The 22958-nt window shown below is 37.8% G+C and overlaps 1 protein-coding gene across 1 annotated transcript in view; it reads right to left on the minus strand.

Annotated features, from left to right (window-relative positions):
• Nucleotides 1-22958, minus strand: part of AGMO (alkylglycerol monooxygenase) — a 575264-nt gene that overhangs the window by 164445 nt on the left and 387861 nt on the right. The window contains exons 6-7 of the mRNA XM_053714114.1: nt 14635-14701; nt 5400-5465 (exon numbers count right to left, since the gene is read on the minus strand). Of these exons, the coding sequence (XP_053570089.1) occupies nt 5400-5465; nt 14635-14701 (133 nt within the window). The remainder of the gene's footprint in view (nt 1-5399; nt 5466-14634; nt 14702-22958) is intronic.

A 22958-nucleotide genomic window follows, 5' to 3' on the forward strand; every position in this document is an offset into this window, starting at 1 on the left:
CTAACCTGTCTTACACTAAAACCTAACATTACACTAAAATTAAATAAATTAAATTAACAAAATACATTTATCTAAATTACAAAAAATAATAAACACTAAATTACACAAAATAAAACAAATAATCAAATCTAATAGTCCTATCAATATAAACCCCCCCCCCAATAAAAAAAACCCTAGCCTACACTAAACTACCAATGGCCCTTAAAAGGGCCTTTTGTGGGGCATTTCCCCAAAGAAATTAGCTCTTTTACCTGTAAAAAAAAATACAAACAACCCCCCAACAGTAAAACCCACCACCCACACAACCAACCCCCCCAAAAAAAAACCTACCTAAAAAACCTAAGCTCCCCATTGCCCTGAAAAGGGCATTTGGATGGGCATTGCCCTTAAAAGGGCATTTAGCTCTTTTACGTTGCCCAAAGTCCCTAATCTAAAATTAAAACCCACCCAATAAACCCTTAAAAAAACCTAAAACTAACCCCCGAAGATCCACTTACAGTTTTTGAAGACCGGACATCCATCCTCATCCAGAAGGGAGAAGTCTTCATCCAAGCGGCAAGAAGTCCTCAATGAATCCAGGAGAAGTCTTCATCCAAGCGGCAAGAAGTGGTACTCCAGGCGGGCAGAAGTCTTCATCCAGATGGCATCTTCTATCTTCATCCTTCTGATTTGGAGCGGCTCCATCTTTAAGACATCTGGCGCAGAGCATCCTCTTCTTTCGATGGCTCTTCAAGAATGAAGTTCCCTTTAAATGACGTCATCCAAGATGGCGTCCCTTGAATTCCGATTGGCTGATAGATTTCATCATTGCAGGTGTTAGGCTTTTTTTTAGCCGGCTCTCCCCATTGATGTCTATGGGGAAATTGTGCACGAGCAGGTAAAACCAGCTCAAAGCAGCACTGGTATTTGTGTGCGGTATGGAGTTCAATGCTGCCATATTGCCCACAAACGCCGTTTTTTGGAAAACCTGTAATAGCAGCACTATTAAATGTGAGCGGTGGAAATAACTTGCAAGTTATTACTGAGCCACTCATAAAGGAAAACTCGTAATCTGGCTGTTTGAAATTTGTCAGAAAAAATCTAATACTCAATTGAAATTCAGAATATTACAGTGCTATTGCTTTGATTTGTATTATGCATTTCTTGATCATACAAATATAATGTATTTATTGGTTCTCTAACTTATGCTATTTCTTATAGTGAAGTAATTTAATATTATTGCTGATATCACTTCAGATAGGTGTTTAACAGCTTTGAGAAAACATACAAAACTTTGAAAGAACTAATGCTAGATCTTATCTTAATTGATTCTTCAATGGTAATATACTCCAAAAACAAGGATAATAGATCTATAAAATATTTATACACATTCATTCATCTCTCTTAAAGGGACATGAAACCCATTTTTCTCTTTCATGATTTAGATAGAACATGCAATTTTTAAACAACTTTCCAATTTACTTCTATTATCTAATTTGATTAATTCTCTTGATATCCTTTTTTGAAAAGCATATCTTAATAGGCTTAGTAGTTACTGATTGGTGGCTGCACATAGATACCTTGTGTGATTGGCTCACCAATGTGCATTGGTATTTCTTCAACAAAGGATATTTGAAGAATTAAGTACATTAAATAATAGAAGTAAATTAGAAAGTTGTTTAAATTTGTATTCTCTATCTGAATCATGAAAGAAATATTTTGGTTTTCATGTCCCTTTAATTAGGAGGTTATCTCCCCATTCTGCTCTACACTTATCCTTCCTATTCTGTGACCACATCAGTAGCTGAAGCAAATTTGGATTCTTTGGTATGACGTGCCAGTCTTCAGCTACTAAAATCACAACATTTTTGGAGAAAGCTTCTTAGTTATCTGATTCATTTTTTCAAAACAAATATTGGATCTACCAATATTCCAGTATAATTGTAGGCAGCCAGAAATCTTTATATGATAGGACTTTTAATGCATACTGTTTCTGTGTTAAAAAAGAACATACAAACATTACTAACTTGAAAAGAACATTGTACTAAAAAATTATGTCATGCATGTGAAAGAGCATCAATTACACATATTAAACCTGTATTTTGGTATGGAAAGGGTTAAAGGGGCAATGTATTGAGCCAAGTGGCTGATAAGAGTGCATTGTATTACAAGCTGCAGGAACATCCTTATATATGGGCTGGTCTCTCTCTCTCTCTCTCGTATAGAAACTTCACAAGGTCTGTGTCAGTTCCAGTATTAATATTGGAACTGCCACAGATCTTGTGAATTTTCTACACCTTCATGCTCACATAGCATCAGTCTTGTATGCATAAATAAAATACGGCATCTGAATCATGAAAGAAAAGAATTTGGGTTCAGTTTCCCTTAAACTAGCATCAGGTAAACTTTTCTGTCACATCAAACAGATAGCAAACACTTTTGCTCAGTATTATGTCTACTTAAGTGATGGTCAGAGAACCCCACATAGTAAAAATAAGTACACCAAGATCATAGGATTTCTTACATATTTTAACTTTTTTATAGTGTCCCAAACCTCACTAGAGTTATTAAATGCCCATTTCTCAATAAAATAAGTCTATTAAATCTAAAGATATCAGATTCTGTTAACTTCACTAGCACATAAAGCTTTCAAACCCATTCTTTGTCCCTATCTGATAAACATATTCATTAAATGCCAGATGGATAAGGTTCACTCTCTGGATCTTCTTTCGTCCGGCATCATCCAGCCATACCCCCTGCTTTAGCACAACCAATTATGCTAGAGCAGGGCTTGTTAGCAGCTTGTGGTAAGCAGGCTCACTAGCTGCAAGAGTTCCAAAGTGGTTCCTGCTGCTTAGTACATGGAGCCCATAGCCTGTAGCTGTGTGCAAGATGCGGAGTGGGTCAGAGCAAGTCAGTTGCAAAAGGATGACAACAATTTCAAACCCATGAACATATCATATTACCCTTCCTAGGGAAATTATAGTTTTAATGATTTTTTTTTGTTTTTTGTTACAGTTTATTTTGTATGACCTTTTAGTCGTATATTATTCAAAATTCTAATAAAGACTAATTGTAACAAAAACAAACACATAATTAATAAATGCTTTATAACTAAACATGACGGACATGCTTCTATATATGTTCAGTTGAGCATTTCATTATTTCTCTTCTTCACTTTTCAATTTTCAATAGTTCTTTTCATCCTTTGCCAGTTACTCTGTATGTCTTTTCTCCTGTTTCTTTGGTTGCATTCTCATCTTTTCTGCCACCCTCTATAAAAGTAATATACTCTGTATACTATATATTTCTATCATAGTTATTTCCCTTTGTCTTACTTTGGACTCAATCCATATTAAATACCATCTGCTACCCCTCCCATACTTTATTTAACAGCATCTGCTACCCTTATGCATTTCTTATTCAGGTTTCCATCTTTATGAAATATCTTAGACTTACCACCCCAAAAATCAACCATCATAAAAGCAGTCCATTCATTTATTATCTCCTATAATCCTATGATCACTCCACTCCATCTCACCATGGAAATTGTAAATATAGGCTTAGATTCTAATTCTACTGCTAAACCTGCATGTTCATTATTTGGAGAGAATGTAAGCATCCACATTTGATGCCAATTCTTCTAAATGTATTTTCAAAGAAATATGTAAATGTTTGTTTGTTTCATACAGTGTTATCTTTGTACTGAAAAGCCACGGACCCTGTAGTAAAAAAAGCTGGAATTTAAAGTTAAGGAAGTTTGTTTATTTCAAACATAAAGAAGACTAATCTGCGTAGACAATTCCTGGACAAATATTTCCTTGAAAATTTCAATATTTTAAAATCAATTTAGTAAACATATAATTTATTGGGTTAAAATATGTATTTTGGGTATAATAACCTTGAATATGCTTTTTTTTGGTTCAGTTATGAAAACATAACGCTTAAATAAGCATCTAACCTTAAAAGTTAAGGAACATAAAACCCAAATTTATTTTTCACGATTAAAGAGACACTGAACCCAATTTTTTTCTTTTGTGATTCAGATAAAGCATTCAATTTTAAGCAACTTTCTAATTTACTCCTATTATCAATTTTTCTTCATTCTCTTGCTATCTTTATTTGAAAAAGAAGGCATCTAAGCTTTTTTTGGGTTCAGTACTCTGGACAGCACTTTTTTTTTATTGGTGGATGAATTTATCCACCAATCAGCAAGGACAACCCAGGTTGTTCACCAAAAATGGGCCGGCATCTAAACTTATATTCTTGCATTTTAAATAAAGATAGAAAGAAAGTTGCTTAAAATGTCATGCTCTATCTGAATCACAAAAGAATACATTTGGGTTCAGTGTCCCTTTAAGATGGAGCATACAATTTTAAGCAACCTTCCAATTTACTTCTATTATTATTATTTTTATCGTTTTCTTGTTATCCTTTGTTGAAAAGCAGGACGGTAAGTGCACGTGTCTGCAACACTATATGGAAGCAGTTTTGCAACAATGTTATAAATTAGCATGAGCACTAGGTGACAGCACTATTTCCTGTCATTTAATGCTCAAAACATGTGCACGCTAACTATCTAGATATTTCTTCAACAAAAAGTAACATGAAGATGAAGCAAAATGGAAACTTTTTTTTAAATTGTATTCTCTATCTGAAGCCTAAATGAAAACATTTGGGTTTCATGTCCATCTAAGAAAACACAGATATTTGCAATTTGCCCTGGAATTATGCAGTCTTCTGCTTCCTGGTTAGAATTCTTCTAAGAATTTGGAACATGGAGTAAACAGTCATAAAAAAACTGGGTCTGTGTTAAGCCCAGATAACTAGAGGTGTGAATTTGTTTTGTTATGAATGAAATTTAGCTATAGATGAATATAAGTCCTACGGGTGACAATGAGCCACCTGCAGCAAAGTTACATTTACATTTGTTTTAACGAAAACTAATATTCAGTATATTCAGTGTTAGTTTCATTTTAAATTAACTGAATACCAAATAGTGCACCAAATGAATATTCTGAAATACACATTTTTCAGAATATTTTTTACTATTGTTACATCAAAAACAAATTATTCCCTGCAAACCATGCCTACAGATAACTTTATATATACAATGTATATATTATGCTTGATATATTATGCTCGTGCTCACCTATGACACATATGTCCTATTATTCAGCGGTGTTGTAGCAGCAGAATTGTGTTGGCGTGCTCTGCTCTTTTACTATGGGGTGTGTGGTACATTGCCAGGTTATACAGCCTGCTGAAGAACATCAACCTCATACCTATAAGAACATTGCTGTCCCTAAACTAAATTCATTCAGTTCAGGAATTCTAAGTTATAAGTGTGATAGAATTTTTTTCAAAAGCATTAAAAATAGTAACACCAGATTCATATGTTTTCTATCAGCTTTACTTACCAAATATCCTGTCCCAAATTATCAGAGTCCCTGCATAATTTGAATCAATACAATATGGATTTCTTCCTGTAAAACCCAGAGTCACTATTAATTATATTAATTTATTATAATAACTAACAAGACAGTCTTAATGATAAGTTGTTTTTTGTGCATAAACAAGTGAAACTACCACAATATAAAAATCATATTTAATCTTATACTGTAAATGTATCTGTCACTAAAAGCTAGAGAGAACTGATCAGAGCATTAGAAACATAGCTAGATATAAGAATAATTTTGACATTGATAATAAAAAGCCATAAAGATAATTCAAGTAGGAAACCAACAACACTTTAAAAAAAAATACACACTTAAAGGCACATGAAAACCAATTTTTTATTTAATGACTCAGATAGAGCCTACAATTTAAAACTTTTTTAAATGTACTTTAAATACGAAATTTGCTTCATTATCTTGGTATCTTTTCTTGAAAAAGCAGCAATGCACTAATGGGAGCTAGCTGAACACATTGAATGAGCCAATGACAAGAGGCATGCATGTGCCACCATTCAGTAGATAGCTCAATAGTGCATTGCTGCTCCTAAGTTTACCTAGATATGCTTATGCATAAAGGATACCAAAAGAACAAGCACATTACAGTGAGGGAAAAAATATTTGATCCCCTGCTGATTTTGTACGTTTGCCCACTGACAAAGAAATGATCAGTCTATAATTTTAACAGTAGGTTTATTTGAACAGTGAAAGACAGAATAACAACAACAAAAATCCAGAAAAACACATTTCAAAAAAAGTTATAAATTGATTTGTATTTTAATGAGTGAATAAGTATTTGATCCCCTATCAATCAGCAAGATTTCTGGCTCCCAGGTGTCTTTTATACAGGTAACGAGCTGAGATTAGGAGCACTCTTTTAAAGGGAGTGCACCTAATCTCAGCTTGTTACCTGTATAAAAGACACCTGTCCACAGAAGCAATCAATCAATCAGATTCCAAACTCTTCACCATGGCCAAGACCAAAGAACTGTCCAAGGATGTCAGGGACAAGATTGTAGGCTGGAATGGGCTACAAGACCATCGCCAAGCAGCTTGGTGAGAAGGTGACAACAGTTGGTGCGATTTTTCACGAATGAAAGAAACACAAAATAACTGTCAATCTCCCTCGGTCTGGGGCTCCATGCAAGATCTCACATTGTGAAGTTTTAATGATCATGAGAACGGTGAGGAATCAGCCCAGAACTACACAGGAGAATCTTGTCAATGATCTCAAGGCAGCTGGGACCATAGTCATCAAGAAAACAATTGGTAACACACTGTCATGAGATGCAGGACATATGCAGGACACAGCAATGATGGTACAACTCTATTTTATTACAGAGCATAGCAATACACATCCAGACAGGTTGATTGTACTAAACTAACTGCGACACAGACACCGGACCTAAGCCCCGCCCACATGCTAGTGACATCCATCCTGCTATCATCACATCTTCCCCTTTTTCAAAGGCAAAGCATACATTTGCATATATTAAATAACAAGGTACACCAACAGGGTATACAACAACATTTTGTTTTAGAACATTATAAAAACAGATAGATTAGAAAACATGAACAAATAAATTACATCCTGACTTGGACATCGGGGTAGACTACCCTAGTCCACAGTGACCATGGGATTATTCTGCCCATACTTCCGGTCACTGTTCTAGCTAAAGTCAGTCCCTGTATCGGGCCGGAAGCCTCACCACTCTTCCGCTTGATGTAACTTTGCATGAACTGTCCTCTGATACAGAAGATGGTGAACAAGAGTCTGCTGGAGGCAAAGATATATCCCCGCTATGATCTTGCTGAGGGGAAGGCACCTCTCTTAGAACAGGAGATCCCACCGGCGGTGGTACTGAGGTATCCGGTTCCAGACTCTCAGGTACAGGCTGAAGATGTCTTCGGTTACGGCGTGTAACCGTCCCTCCCTCTGTAAGGACTGTGTAAGACCTTGGTTCTGGAGAGCGGCCCACTACCGTAGCAGGCGTCTTCCATTTCTTCTCATCATCCAGTTTAATTCTGACACTTTGGCCCGCTTTCAGTTCCTGTAAAGGCCTGACAGAATGTCTCCTGTCGTAGAAGAAACGATAACCCTTTTTGGCCTCTTCATCCCTCCTAAGGACTTCGTCCCGAGGAACAGGGCCAGGCGGCTTGAAGACACCCACTGAGGGTAAAGTGGTGCGAATCTGGCGTCCTAGCATCAGCTGTGCCGGGCTAAACCCGGTGGCTTGAATGGGCGTCGCCCTGTATGACAAGAGGGCTAGGTACGGTTCAGATTGCTTTAGGATGAATTTTGTTGTTTGAACTGCCCTTTCAGCCATTCCGTTGGCCTGCGGATAATGTGGACTTGACGTGGAATGTACAAAATCATATTCCCTGCTGAAAGCACTGAACTCTGTAGAAGCGAACTGCATGCCATTATCACTCACCAGCTCCATTGGAATGCCCCAGCGGGCGAACAAGCTCTTCAGGCGAATGATAACGGCCTGACTTGTGATATCATTCAGGGGTGCTATTTCCAAATACCTGGAATAGTAGTCGATAACAACAAGAAACTTTTTCCCGTGCAGTTCGCACAAATCAGCAGCTATTTTCTGCCACGGCCCCGCAGGCAGCGGAGTAGACATTAAGGGCTCCCTTCTCTGAGTAGGCCGGCGTTCCCGGCAAAAGGCACATTTAGACACATGATTTGCAATGTCGGAGCTGATCCCAGGCCACCACACAGCTGTAGCTGCTCTTTCTCTGCACTTTGTAATGCCTAAGTGGCCATCATGAATCCTGTTTAACATCTCCTTCCTCATGCTGACAGGAATTACAATACGGTCTTGGAACAGCACCAACCCCTCCAGCTCCGTGAGCTGCGACCTCTCTGGCTGGTAAGCATTTAAAGACATCCAGGCTGCCCGGCTCTCGGGCCAGCCATCTCTTATGTACTTTATAACTTCTTGCAGATCTGTGTCCAAATATGTCTCTTTCTTTATCTCTTCCAGTTTCCTTGAAGAAATGGACTTAGAGGCCAGAACTGAATCAACATACACTTTTACATCCGACTCTGTGGAGGATTCTTCAGCAGCAGCCAGCGGGAGCCTGGACAGTGTATCTGCCACAACCAGCTGCTTCCCCGGCACATGCACTGCTTGAACATTGAACCTGAGTAGTCTCATTAAAAGTCTCTGGCATCTCAAGGGTGTTTTGTCGATGTCATAAGAATTGATAAGAGGGACTAGCGGTTTGTGGTCAGTTTCCAGACTAAATTTCTCCAAACCCACTAGATAACGCTGAAAGCGCTCACAGGCCCAAACTGCAGCCAGGCACTCTTTCTCAATTTGAGCGTATTTTGACTCCGCAGCCGTCAGTGTGCGGGAACAGTAGGCGATGGGCTGTAGTTTGTTGTCATTCAGTTGCAGGAGTGCAGCCCCCAACCCATAACTGCTTGCATCAGCACTAACCACAGTCTTTTTTGAAGGGTCGTAGAACCCCAGCACTGGGGCAGACCCCAGCAGGGACTTAGCATGCAGGAACGCTTTTTCTTGTGAGGGTCCCCAGACCCAGGCAACATCTTTCTTAAGCAACTCTGTGATAGGGTGCAAAACTGTAGATAAATCTGGAAGAAACTTGCCCACGTAATTTACAAGGCCCAATATCTGTCTCAGCTCATGTACATCAGAAGGGCTTTTCATCTGTTCGATAGCCCGAATTTTCTCGGGGTCCGGCTTGATGCCATCCCCGTTTATGATATGCCCAAAGTAGCATAATTCAGTTTTCCTAAAATGACATTTTTCTTTATTCAGCTTCAGCCCAGACTCTTTGATAGCCTGCAGCACACAACTCAAACGCTGATCATGCTCCTCCACTGTAGACCCATACACTAGAATGTCGTCCATGACGACTGCTGTGCCCACGTGGCCACTCAGGAGAGAACTCATTTCCCTCTGAAAGATCTCAGGAGCGGAGGATATCCCAAAGGGAAGTCTGCAGAAACAGAACCGACCTACCGGAGTGATAAAGGTAGTCAGTTTGCGGCACTTTGGATCCAGGGGGATCTGCCAAAAGCCGCTAGAAGCGTCTAATGTGGAAAAGAACTTCGCCCCAGCCAACTTCGGGGCTATATCTTCCAGTGTCGGCAGCACAAATCTCTCCCTCTTTACTGCCTCATTCAACCTTTTCAGGTCCACACAGATGCGCACCTTTCCGTTTTTCTTTGCAACTGGAACAATGGGGGCACACCAATCAGTTGCTTCAACAACCTCTTCAATAACCCCCATAGACTTCATGCGCATGAGCTCTTTCTCCACTTGAGGCATGAGCGGGAACGGAATTCTACGAGGAGTAGAAATACTGTACGGGACTGCGTCACTTTTAAGTGCTATACGGACAGGTTTGCAGCTCAGTAGGCCCAACTCGCCAAACATATCTTCAGAGATCTCATTCACTCTGGCCACGAGGCCCAAGTCACAGGCTGCTTTTCTGCTCAATAAACTGTTAACACACTGACCTCGGATCACATGCACCCACATGGTGAACTTCCTTTGTTTGTACTCACAGCTGGCCAGAAATTTCCCCACACAATCAATGCGGCCACCAGGACTATGAACATTTGTAGTAACCTTCGCCAGCTGGGGCTGTCGAGGCAGTTTCATAAATTCAGCAAAAGACATTACAGTGATATCAGCTCCTGTGTCAATCTTAAAATCAACATTGGCTCCCATTACAGTAAAGGTAACTTTCCAATCTTCCTCTGAGCTTGTCCGTTCCACAACAGACCCCACAAAAGACACTTCCTGACCCTCCTGGTCACTGTCCACCTGCATCTCCTTAATGTATTCAGTTTTACACACCACTTCAAAATGGCCTATTCTGTTACATTTTCTGCATCTTTTATCTCTGGCCGGGCATATAGCACTCTGATCATGAGCCCGGTAGCACCGTGTGCATCGGCCATGTTGCGCCCATCCACTTCTAGGCCTTTCCAGTACTTTAGATCTACCGCTCACACTGTGCCTTTCACTAGTAATTTTCCTAGACTGTTGCACTTCATCCACAATACTCTCAGACCTCAGATCAGCACTTTGCTTTTTCACCAGTTCACTCTGGCGGGCCATCCTAATAGCCCCGTCTAATGTTAAATCAGGCTCTAACTGCAGCTTCAGGGAGACTTCAGCATCTGCAATTCCAATAACTATTCTGTCTCTGATTTGCTCTTCTTTAGCAACACCAAACTCACAGAATTCAGCTAATTCATACAGGCTGCGCACAAATGACTCCACAGATTCTCCCACACGCTGATTACGTTTGTGAAAACAAGCTCTCTCATGAATCACATTTCTTTTGGGCACAAAGTGGGCACTGAGTTTATCCATAACTATATCAAAGTTAACTTCTTCCCCTTCTTGGAAAGTAAAAGCATTGAACACTGGCTCTACATCTTTCCCCATAGAGTATAAAAGAGAATTAACTTGTACTTCACCACTCTCCTTGTTCAGTTTGGAAGCAATCCTGAAGCGCTGAAACCGCTGACGCCATGTGGGCCAAGCTGCAGGCTGAGAAAAGTCAAAAGGCTCAGGTGGGGTAAACTTTGACATCGTCATCATCAGAAACAGAAGCGTAGTCCAGAACTTCTGACACCATGTCATGAGATGCAGGACATATGCAGGACACAGCAATGATGGTACAACTCTATTTTATTACAGAGCATAGCAATACACATCCAGACAGGTTGATTGTACTAAACTAACTGCGACACAGACACCGGACCTAAGCCCCGCCCACATGCTAGTGACATCCATCCTGCTATCATCACACACACTACGCCATGAAGGACTGAAATCCTGCCGCGCCCACAAGGTCCCCCTGCTCAAGAAATCCGTTTGAAGTTTGCCAATGAACAGCTGAATGATTTAGAGGTGAAATGGGTGAGTGTTCTGGTCAGATGTGACCAAAATCATTGAGCTCTTTGGCATCAACTCAACTCGCCGTGTTTTGCTGCCTATGACCCCAAGAACACCATCCCCACTGTCAAACATGGAGGTGGAAACATTATCCTTTGGGGTGTTTTTTTGCTAAGGGGACAGGACAACTTCACTGCATCAAAGGGACGATGGACGGGGTGCATCAAAGGGACGATGGACGGGGCCATGTACCATCAAATCTTGGGTGAGAACCTTCTTCCCTCAGCCAGGGCATTGAAAATGGGTTGTGGATGGGTATTCCAGCATGATAATGACCCAAAACACACAGCCAAGGCAACAAAGGAGTGGCTCAAGAAGAAGCACATTAAGGACCTGGAGTGGCCTAGCCAGTCTCCAGACCTTAATTCCATAGAAAATCTGTGGAGGGAGCTGCAGATTCAAGTTGCCAAACTTCAGTCTCAAAACCTTAATAACTTGGAGAGAATCTGAAAAGAGTGGGACAAAATCCCTCCTGCGATGTGTGAAAACCTGGTGGCCAACTACAAGAAACGTCTGACCTCTGTGATTGCCAACAATGGTTTTGCCACTAAGTACTAAGTCATGTTTTGCAAAGTGGTCAAATACTTATTTCACTATATATACACTTATTAAAATGCAAATCAATCTGTAACTTTTTTGAAATGCATTTTTCTGGATTTGTTTGTTGTTATTCCGTCTCTCTCTGTTCAAATAAACCTACCATTAAAATTATAGACTGATTATTTCTTTGTCAGTGGACAAACATACAAAATCAGCAGGGGATCAAATAATTTTTTCCCTCACTGTATATAATAGAAGTAAATTGGAAAGTTGTTAAAAAAACTGCATGCTCTAAGTGAATTATAAAAGTAAAATTTTGACTTTACTGGCCTTTTTAAAAGGACATTTAACACAATAAATCATTGCTTAATTTATGTATTCAGAGCAATGATTAGCCTGAGAAAAATATTTACATGTATTTTAAAAAAAATATGAGCTAGATTACGAGTAGAGTGCGATATTTATGCGCTACTCAGTAATGCCGGCACACACAAATGTGCACTGGTATTACAAGTTGAGCGCAATTCAAACATGACCCCGCGTTTGCATTGCATGCTAATTTTTCTTTTTTTTTAAGAAATGGACTGTACACTTTATTTTGGGGGAAATTGGGGGACATTTTTTTCATTAGCCAGAGATTTGATCTATGGTTAATAAATTTGAGAGCAAAGTTCTACCACAAGCTCGCTGTAGCATTAACCAGCCTGTTTACAGGCGCACGTTAAAATTGCGTTCCACTTGTAATCTAGCCCTATATTAATTGCTTAAATATTGAAAAAAATAAGGGTAAAGTTAAAGGGACATAAAACCCATTTTTTTTCTTTCATGATTCAGATAGAAACAATTTTAAACAGCTTTCCAATTTACTTCTGTTATCAAATTTTCTTTGTTTTCTTGTTATCCTTTGTTGAAAAGATGGGATGTAAGCTCAGTGTGCACGTGACCACAACAGTATATGGCAGCAGTTTTGCAACAATGTTATACATTAGCAGGAGCACTAGATGGAAGCACTATTTCCTGTCATGTAGTGCTTCAGGCATGTGCATGCTACCTACCTAGGTATGTATCCCTTCAACAAAGAATAACATGATAACAAAACAAATTTGATAATAGAAGTAAATTGGAAACTTTTTAAAAATTGTATTCTTTATCTAAATAATGAAAGAAAATTTTGGGGTTTACTGTCCCTTTAATGTTTATAAAGCAGTGGGCCATATTATAACTTAGGTTACACTGAGACCAATTAGGAATGGTTATAAATGGCTTACTAGAGTGTGCAACCAATGACTGTGTGTAATATAGCTGTGTCTGCACTTCCATGTTTAACATGATTTGGAAAGCCCACAATATTCATAAATTAATTACAGGAGAGGAGAACAAAATAAATAATATAAGTATATTGCAAAGATGTTTTACTACATGTAGTTAAAACACATTTATATTAATATTTTAAGGTGTTTAATGTCCCTTTCTTAGTTTCTTTTAATCTATTAGTACAGTATTCAATATTATCTAGAAGCTTACACTCTAATACTGCTGTGCACAAACTGTATTTGTGATGTCACAACAAGTTATATATTCCCATTAACATGTTTGCTAATTACAAATTAGATCTAATGGAAAGAAATTAGAATGGAGTCAGTACACAAAAAAGTAGTTCCTCAACTCCATTACAGTTACCAGATCATTATCAAGCTACAGGAAAGTAACAACGGCACAGTCCTGTAATCCTTACATGTACAGTATTTATATATGTATTTAATCATTTACATATAGCTGCATAACTCCTTGACACACTGCTTACAAATCATTATTAGAAAGTATAAGGTGTCACTACTTGTTTCTACCCACATGCCATATACATAATGTAGAAAGCTGGGCATGGCAGTTTGTGAACCATTCCTTGTAACTACATTTCTATATGTTAAGTACCTTTTTATGCTTTAGCATAATTTAGGCTCTTAAATTTAATTTTCAGAATTGAAAACTCTTAAAAGTGTTGGGGGATAAATAATGAAAATATTTAGCAAAAGTTATTTTCTACACAATTCATTTTTTAATTTTATATGCCCCCTCTAGTGTCCATCCATCAAATTAAATAATACACTAACACCGATATTAGGGTGAAAAGGTTGCAGCCCTACTTTATTAAAACTTTATAAATAGCATACATATCAAATTCAACCATAACCAAAAGGTGTTTGCCCACATAAAACACGTGTTGGCAAACTCAGCCAAACACACCCCACAGTTCTGAGTCTTTCCCCCACTACCCCAGCAGGAGGTACCACTATCCACTTATTGACCTAAAATAGGCAAACATCTGCATACCTCTCACTGCGACAACTAACCCATTGCCCCCTCAATACACTTGGGAAGGGAGGACAGGAGATTCCTCCTAGCTTTCTTAGTAAAAACTGCTAACTACTTCCTGTTTAACCCCTTATATAAACTACCCCCCCCCCCACCCATCTCACCTATACTTGACCCTTCATTTTCGAGGGTCCACAGAAGGGGGGGTCACCCACCCCTCCTTCCATGCTCTCATGAAGAGTGCATATATCAATGTGTTTGTTATCCATAAGAAAAGGGGAAACGTCACTAAAAATCTGATTAGATAGATAGATAGAACTAAGCAAACATTTATCTACATATAGTATCAAGCATAGTTAATAAAATTCTCACATTGAAACATATACATGACTTACCATGATGGACTCTGTGGTGGCTTGGAGTATTCAGGATAAATTCCAATGGCCCAAGATTATTTATTAACTAAAAAGTATAAAGTGATAACAGTAATTAACATTGCATCTCTGCTCAAAAGGCAATGTTTTGGCTATAAAGTTATATGAAATAAGTAAATAAATAATTAAACTAAAAAACACATTATACTATTTGCTATGACAGTATATTCATTAATTAATTGTGTATATGCTTATTATTTAATCAAATTAACTTATACATCAGATACATGTCTGTTGACAAAATAGAATGACTCACATAATTGCCCATTTGCCACAAACACATATAAATAGCCATGTACAAAGGTGGCCACATGTAAATTATTCAGTGCACAAAACTATGTATGTATTTATACATTTAGTTCCCGTAATTTGTAGCCATCTCATTATTATATATGGGGTGTACAGCAACTAGATTATTCAAAATAAGAAATACAATTTAAAAATTACAATATTGTGTCAAACCTTTCATTATAAATGTATTTTTAAAAACATCTAAACATATAAGGTTATATGTGAAACAGGTGCTATTACATGATCTTTGACAGGTGGTGGTGTTGGTGTTGGTAAGTTTAGTAGCGTTTCGCTGCTTGATAACGGAGTGTACAACAAGACAGGGAGCATATATTTATGAGGAATCAGAAACCACAGCTGCTTACTTTGTACAACTTCATCTGAAGGCTCTTCTGAAATTCATTCCACTGTGGTTATACAAGTGATAATCAGTCACAAAAAACTACTGATACATGCTTTATATTTATGCTCTGTTTAACAGTGTGCATTTACTTTGGGAATTATTTCACTGAATATTATAAGGGGTAAAGGAAGTGATGAATATAGCCAGAAAAGCAAATTGGCAGCTGACAATAGGCTAGATTACGAGTGGAGCTGTGGAGCGCAAACGTTTGTGCCCTATCGATAAGGGTATATTGCGAGGGTTTGCACTCATCGGGCTTACCACTCGTATTATGCAAGAATCATTACCGCAAATTCAGAGCTCTGGTTAGCTGTTTTGCAAAACTAAAAAGTTGCACAAAACACATCAAAAATACATTACAAAGTACACTCATGATAACACCATCTAATAATAATTGTTAAAATAACTATATATATATTGTACACAAAGGTTATTAGGGCTCAAAGATATGAGATATCAGGTGTTAGAAAAAAAGGCATGCAGATACATACATATATATATATCTGAATATGTATATATATAGATAGATAGATAGATAGATAGATAGATAGATAGATAGATAATCTGTATGTACATGTGTATTTATTATATGTGTACAGTATCTCACAAAAGTGAGTACACCCTTCACATTTTTGTAAATATTTTATTATATCTTTTCATGTGACAACACTGAAGAAATTACACTTTGCTACAATGTAAAGTAGTGAGTGTACAGCCTGTATAACAGTGTAAATTTGCTGTCCCCTCAAAATAACTCAACACACAGCCATTAATGTCTAAACCGTTGGCAACTAAAATGAGTACACCCCTAAGTGGAAATGTCCGAATTGGGCCCAATTAGCTGTTTTCTCTCCCCGGTGTCATGTGACTCGTTGTTACAAGGTCTCAGGTGTGAATGGGGAGCAGGTGTGTTAAATTTGGTGTTATCTCTCTCACACTCTCCCATACTGGTCATTGGAAGCTCAACACGGCACCTCATGTCAAAGAACTCTCTGAGGATCTGAAAAAAAGAATTGTTGTTCAACATAAAGATGGCCTAGGCTTAAGAAGATTGCAAGTAGAATCCACCTGTAAGCGCTCCATACACCTAAAAAAGTGAAAGAGAAAACTGATTCAAAACCTTATTTTGTCACTACTTACAGTAAAGAGTATAATGAGATGATATATGTGGTATTATAAGAATGCGTTGCCCATCCTTAAGACAGATATGCAATTGTCTGAAATTGTGGAGAGAGGTTTCAACTTTTCCAGCAGAAGGGCAAAAACTCTAGGTAATACATTATCACCATCAATGTTACTTGAAAAAGAAAAAAGACATTGGTTGTCCAGTAAAAATTGATTTTATAGGTGTGGGAGTAATCGTTGCAAGACCTGCTCTTACCTTAAATTGGGTGATAAGTTCACCTCCCAAAATGAACAGAAAACATACAGTATTAGGCAATATATCAATTGCAACACTAAATATGTTATATATCTGTTAACGTGTGAAGGATATGGGAAAAAGTATGTAGGTTTAACGACAAGAACCTTAAAGGATCGTTTTTTGGAACTTCTAAGAACAATAGATGACCCTGAATCTACAACCCCCATTGCCACACATTTTCACAGATATCATAACTCAAACAGTTCATTACTAAAAGTTCAAGGTATAGAACATATAAAGAGACATCCTAGAGGTGGGCAAAGGTTTAAGGCCCTTAGGAAACAGGAAGTATTTTGGATTTTTCCCTTAGGAACAAGAATTCCCTCAGGATTAAACTCAGAATGGGATGTAAAAATGTTCACTGAATAAAGAAAGGCAGTGTAAATTCATACCTGATCAAACATTAATTTTTTGTAGAAAATGGTATGATGGTTGTTCAATTGTATACTCGAGCATCTTTATAGTTTTAGCAAATACAAATTTATACGTACACAATATGCCTAATGTTTTCCGATTTATCATCTATATATAGATATAAATATATACGTCTTCATTTTTTATATATACTTCATTAGTATGCATTTTACTTATGGAAAATGAAAAAGATGTGTATAAATTGATATATATGTATATATGTAATGAAATACAATGTGATTCTAGGCAACCATTTGTTCTGAAAAATCCAGGCATTAGGGAGTTAAAGAAAAGTATGGAGGAGGGATTATAATTACCTATTCCTCCATAAAACACCTGTGCAGGTTCTGCAGACCAAACAGCCATTGAAGAAGTTATGTTTTAACTAACAAAACGTTTGGCTCTAAGTATCATTCTCAGCTTTGTTTTTATGGAAATGTGGAAATAAAGAAGGTTTTTTTGAAGTCCGTTTTCCGCTTCATTGAGTGCAAGGACGTTATATCTTGTGCTATTAGAAGATTGCCAAGACCCTTAAACTGAGCTGCAGCACGGTGGGCAAGACCATACAGCGGTTTCACAGGACAGGTTCCACTCAGAACAGGCCTCGCCATGGTCGACCAAAGAAGTTGAGTGCACATGATCAGCGTCATATCCAGAGGTTGTCTTTGGGAAATAGACATATGAGTGCTGCCAGCATTGCTGCAGAGGTTGAAGGAGTGGGGATTTAGCCTGTCAGTGCTCAGACACTGCATCAAATTAGTCGACATGGCTGTCGTCCCAGAAGATTCTAAAGATGATGCACAAGAAAGCCCGCAAACAGTTTGCTGAAGACAAGCAGACTAAGGACATGGATTACTAAAACCATGTCCTGTGGTCCAATGAGACCAAGATAAACTTATTTGGTTCAAATAGTTTCAAGCATGTGTAGCGGCAACCAGATCAGGAGTACAAAGACAAGTGTGTCTTGCCTACAGTCAAGCATGGTGGTGGGAGTGTCATGGTATGGGCCTGCATGAGTGCTGCCAGCACTGGGGAGCTAGAGTTCATTGAGGGAACCATAAATGCCAACATGTACTGTGACATACTGAAGCAGAACATGATCCCCTCCCTTTAGAGACTGGGCCGCAGGGCAGTATTCCAACATTATAACAACCCCAAACACACCTCAAAGACAACCACTGCCTTGCTAAATAAGCTGAGTGTAAAGGTTATGGACGGGCCAAGCATGTCTCCAGACCTAAACTCTATTGAGCATCTGTGGGCATCCTTAAACGGAAGGAGGGGGAGTGCAAGGTCTCTAACACCCACCAGCTCTGTGATGTTGTTATGGAGGAGTGGAAGAGGACTCCAGTGGCAACCTGTGAAGCTCTGGTGAACTCCTTGCCCAAGAGGGTTAAGGCAGTGCTGGAAAATAATGGTGGCCACACAAAATATTTACCTTTGGGCCCAATTTGGACATTTCCACTTAGGGGTGTACTCACTTTTGTTGCCAACGGTTTAGACGTTAATGGCTTTGTGTTGAGTTATTTTGAGGGGACAGCAAATTTACACTATTATACAGGCTGTTCTATCTTTGAAAATCATGATATGATTATATGTAGGTATAGATACATACAAATATATATAGGAATATATATTTTAAAATACTTAGAACATTTTTTGCTTTGTGCAGAACAATGGAATGTGAACTGTTTACAGTAAAAACACACTATAACACTTTAAAAAAATTTTTTTTTGCATAAATATGCTTTAACATGTTTTCATCTACTTGATTGCAAAGGGTTTTAATGCACCTACAAATATGTCAATATATGTATACATATGTATATGTGTTTAAATGTGTATATTTGTCTGTAAATGCATATATACAAATACATAAATTACACACATTTAAATAGATAATTCATATTAAGGTAATGGTAAATCCTAGCGTTTCTGAAATGCTAGGATTTACCAGTGGAACAAATAAAGGGGACTTTCATTCATGAAGTATAAATATTTCATGCTGTAAGTTCCTTTATTTATTTGAAGGATTCACCACACTGAGCTCCTAAGGCAGCCCACAGCTTAACGCTATTTTGTTGTGAGGTGACATTTCCACCTCTTAGCCAATAGCCGTGCGGGCCAGCTGGCGCGTTGTGTCGTGGGCTGCCTGAGGCACTCGGCTCGGTGAACCCTTCAAACAAATAAAAGAACTTTCAGCATGAAGTATTTTATATGTCATGAATGAAAGCCCCCTTTATTTGTTCTACTGGTAAATCCTAGCATTTCACAAATGCTAGGATTTACTATCACATTAATATCTTGAGGTGTTTCTTTAATGTTTACTGCTGTTTTTTCTGACTTATTTCTCAAAGTTACAGTCTCATTTTCTTTAGTCAATGTTCTTAGGATTTGTAGTTCCTTTATTCTTTTTACTTTCTATTCCCAATAAAGTTCTCTCCCCACCACACAAAATTTTCTCAAAAGCAAAAGTGTTCAACTACAAAAACTCCCACTTCTGCTCATGCCTCAGAAAACTCAGTCTCAATCTGAATACATGGGAAGGATATATCCCTTCAATATACAGTATCTTCTAATTTAAGGCTGTCACTCTTGTTCACAATCATTTATTTTGTTCCTTTTTTTTTTTAACAATGACTTATTTTTCTACTTTCCGCAATCACTTCTTTTGTTACCCTTTCACAATCAAATTTTTGTTACTTTCTTTTACAATCACTTGTTTTGTTAGCCTTTACAGTCACTTATTTTGTTACTATCTTTCACAATCACTTGTTTTGTTAGCCTTTACACTCATTTCTTTTGTTACTATCTTTCACAATCACTTGTTTTGTTAGCCTTTACACTCACTTCTTTTGTTACTATCTTTCACAATCACTTGTTTTGTTACTATCTTTCACAATCACTTGTTTTGTTAGCCTTTACACTCACTTATTTTGTTCCTATCTTTCACAATCACGTGTTTTGTTAGCCTTTACACTCACTTATTTTGTTACTATCTTTCACAATCACTTGTTTTGTTAGCCTTTACACTCACTTATTTTGTTACTATCTTTCACAATCACTTGTTTTGTTAGCCTTTACACTCACTTATTTTGTTACTATCTTTCACAATCACGTGTTTTGTTAGCCTTTACACTCACTTATTTTGTTACTATCTTTCACAATCACTTGTTTTGTTAGCCTTTACACTCACTTATTTTGTTACTATCTTTCACAATCACTTGTTTTGTTAGCCTTTACACTCACTTATTTTGTTACTATCTTTCACAATCACGTGTTTTGTTAGCCTTTACACTCACTTATTTTGTTAATATCTTTCACAATCACTTGTTTTGTTAGCCTTTACACTCACTTCTTTGTTACTATCTTTCACAATCACTTGTTTTGTTAGCCTTTACACTCACTTATTTTGTTACTATCTTTCATAATCACTTGTTTTGTTAGCCTTTACACTCACTTATTTTGTTACTATCTTTCACAATCACTTGTTAGCCTTTTACAATCACTTAGGGCTCGTTTTAATTAAGCCATAATTATGTTTGCGTGAGGTTGCAAACCATTAAATATACTGTTGGAAACTATTTTGTTTATCAACTGCCATGGTATGTTTTATCTTATACCTCAATATCGGCAGCCGAGGTCTGACTGTCGAAAATATTTTCATGTCCCATAGAAAGTATTTGAAGCTGTTAAGAGATACCTTATACCAGGTTTCCAATGAAAGCGCAAACCGCTAATACACTGTTGGAGGCTGCCGATACATTTAAAAAATTACACCCAGCTCAACTAGGTGTAAAAAAGGAAAAATTAGCTTTTTGAGATCTATTTCCCATTAAAAAAATTAAAACTTGCAAGTCTTTCAATGTAGAAATAAATTTTAATAGTTATTGCTGTCCCATGTATAGGAATAGTTGCACTTATGTTTTTAAGGAATTTAGTATGTATTTACATATAAAAATATATGCAAGCACATGTCTACAAAATTCAAACTGGACCTATGCCTAGGACAGTAATACATATTATATATATTAATAAAGTGGAAAATATAATTATAATAAAAAATAGTATTTGTTAATAGTTAAAAAAATATGTATTATAAATAAGTTTATCTTTGTTTTTGTTTCTCTTTAGAGGTGATCACAGATAAGGAGCACAGATGTTAAACGTAAATTTTATAGTGTAAGGTAGGGTTACCATAGCAACTAATTGATTTTCAAGAAATCCGACGGAGGAGGGAAGCGTTTGACACAACATTATGTTACACCTACATGAAAAGAACGACTGCACGCAATGCGCAAAATATTTCAAGCTGGTACTAAAATGGAGCCATAAATTACTTTTAGCTGTCGTCAACTTCGGTAGCTTATGGCTCAATTTTTGACGGCTCAATGGAAACCTAGTTCTTATTTTGTTACTCTCTTTTACAATAACTTGTTTTGTTAGCCTTTTACAGTCACTTATTTTGCTACTCCTTTACAATCACTTGTTTTGTTACTCTCTTTCACAAACACTTGTTTTGTTAGCCTTTTACAGTCACTTATTTTGCTACTCTTTCACAATCACTTGTTTTGTTAGCCTTTTACAGTCACTTATTTTGCTACTCTTTCACAATCACTTGTTTTGTTAGCCTTTTACAGTCACTTATTTTGCTACTCTTTCACAATCACTTGTTTTGTTATCCTTTTACAGTCACTTATTTTGTTACTCTTTCACAATCACTTGTTTTGTTAGCCTTTTACAGTCACTTATTTTGCTACTCTTTCACAATCACTTGTTTTGTTATCCTTTTACAGTCACTTATTTTGCTACTCTTTCACAATCACTTGTTTTGTTAGCTTTTAAAAGTCACTTATTTTGCTACTCTTTCACACTCACTTGTTTTGTTACTCTCTTTCACAATCACTTGTTTTGTTAGCCTTTTATAGTCACTTAGGCCTAGATTTGGAGTTCGGCGGTAAAAGGGCTGTTAACGCTCCGCGGGTTTTTTTCTGGCCGCACCATAAATTTAACTCTGGTATCGAGAGTTCAAACAAATGCTGCGTTAGGCTCCAAAAAAGGAGCGTAGAGCATATTTACCGCAAATGCAACTCTCGATACCAGAGTTGCTTACGGACGCGGCCGGCATCAAAAACGTGCTCGTGCACGATTCTCCCATAGGAAACAATGGGGCAGTTTGAGCTGAAAAAAAACCTAACACCTGCAAAAAAGCAGCGTTCAGCTCTTAACGCAGCCCCATTGTTTCCTATGGGGAAACACTTCCTACGTCTGCACCTAACACTCTAACATGTACCCCGAGTCTAAACACCCCTAACCTTACACTTATTAACCCCTAATCTGCCGCCCCCCGCTATCGCTGACCCCTGCATTACACTTTTAACCCCTAATCTGCCGCTCCGTAAACCGCCGCCACCTACGTTATCCCTATGTACCCCTAATCTGCTGCCCTAACATCGCCGACCCCTATGTTATATTTATTAACCCCTAATCTGCCCCCCACAACGTCGCCGACACCTGCCTACACTTATTAACCCCTAATCTGCCGAGCGGACCTGAGCGCTACTATAATAAAGTTATTAACCCCTAATCCGCCTCACTAACCCTATCATAAATAGTATTAACCCCTAATCTGCCCTCCCTAACATCGCCGACACCTACCTTCAATTATTAACCCCTAATCTGCCGACCGGAGCTCACCGCTATTCTAATAAATGTATTAACCCCTAAAGCTAAGTCTAACCCTAACACTAACAC

The sequence above is a fragment of the Bombina bombina genome, chromosome 5 (genome assembly GCF_027579735.1).
Source record: "Bombina bombina isolate aBomBom1 chromosome 5, aBomBom1.pri, whole genome shotgun sequence".
Classification (NCBI taxonomy): Eukaryota; Metazoa; Chordata; class Amphibia; order Anura; family Bombinatoridae; genus Bombina; species Bombina bombina.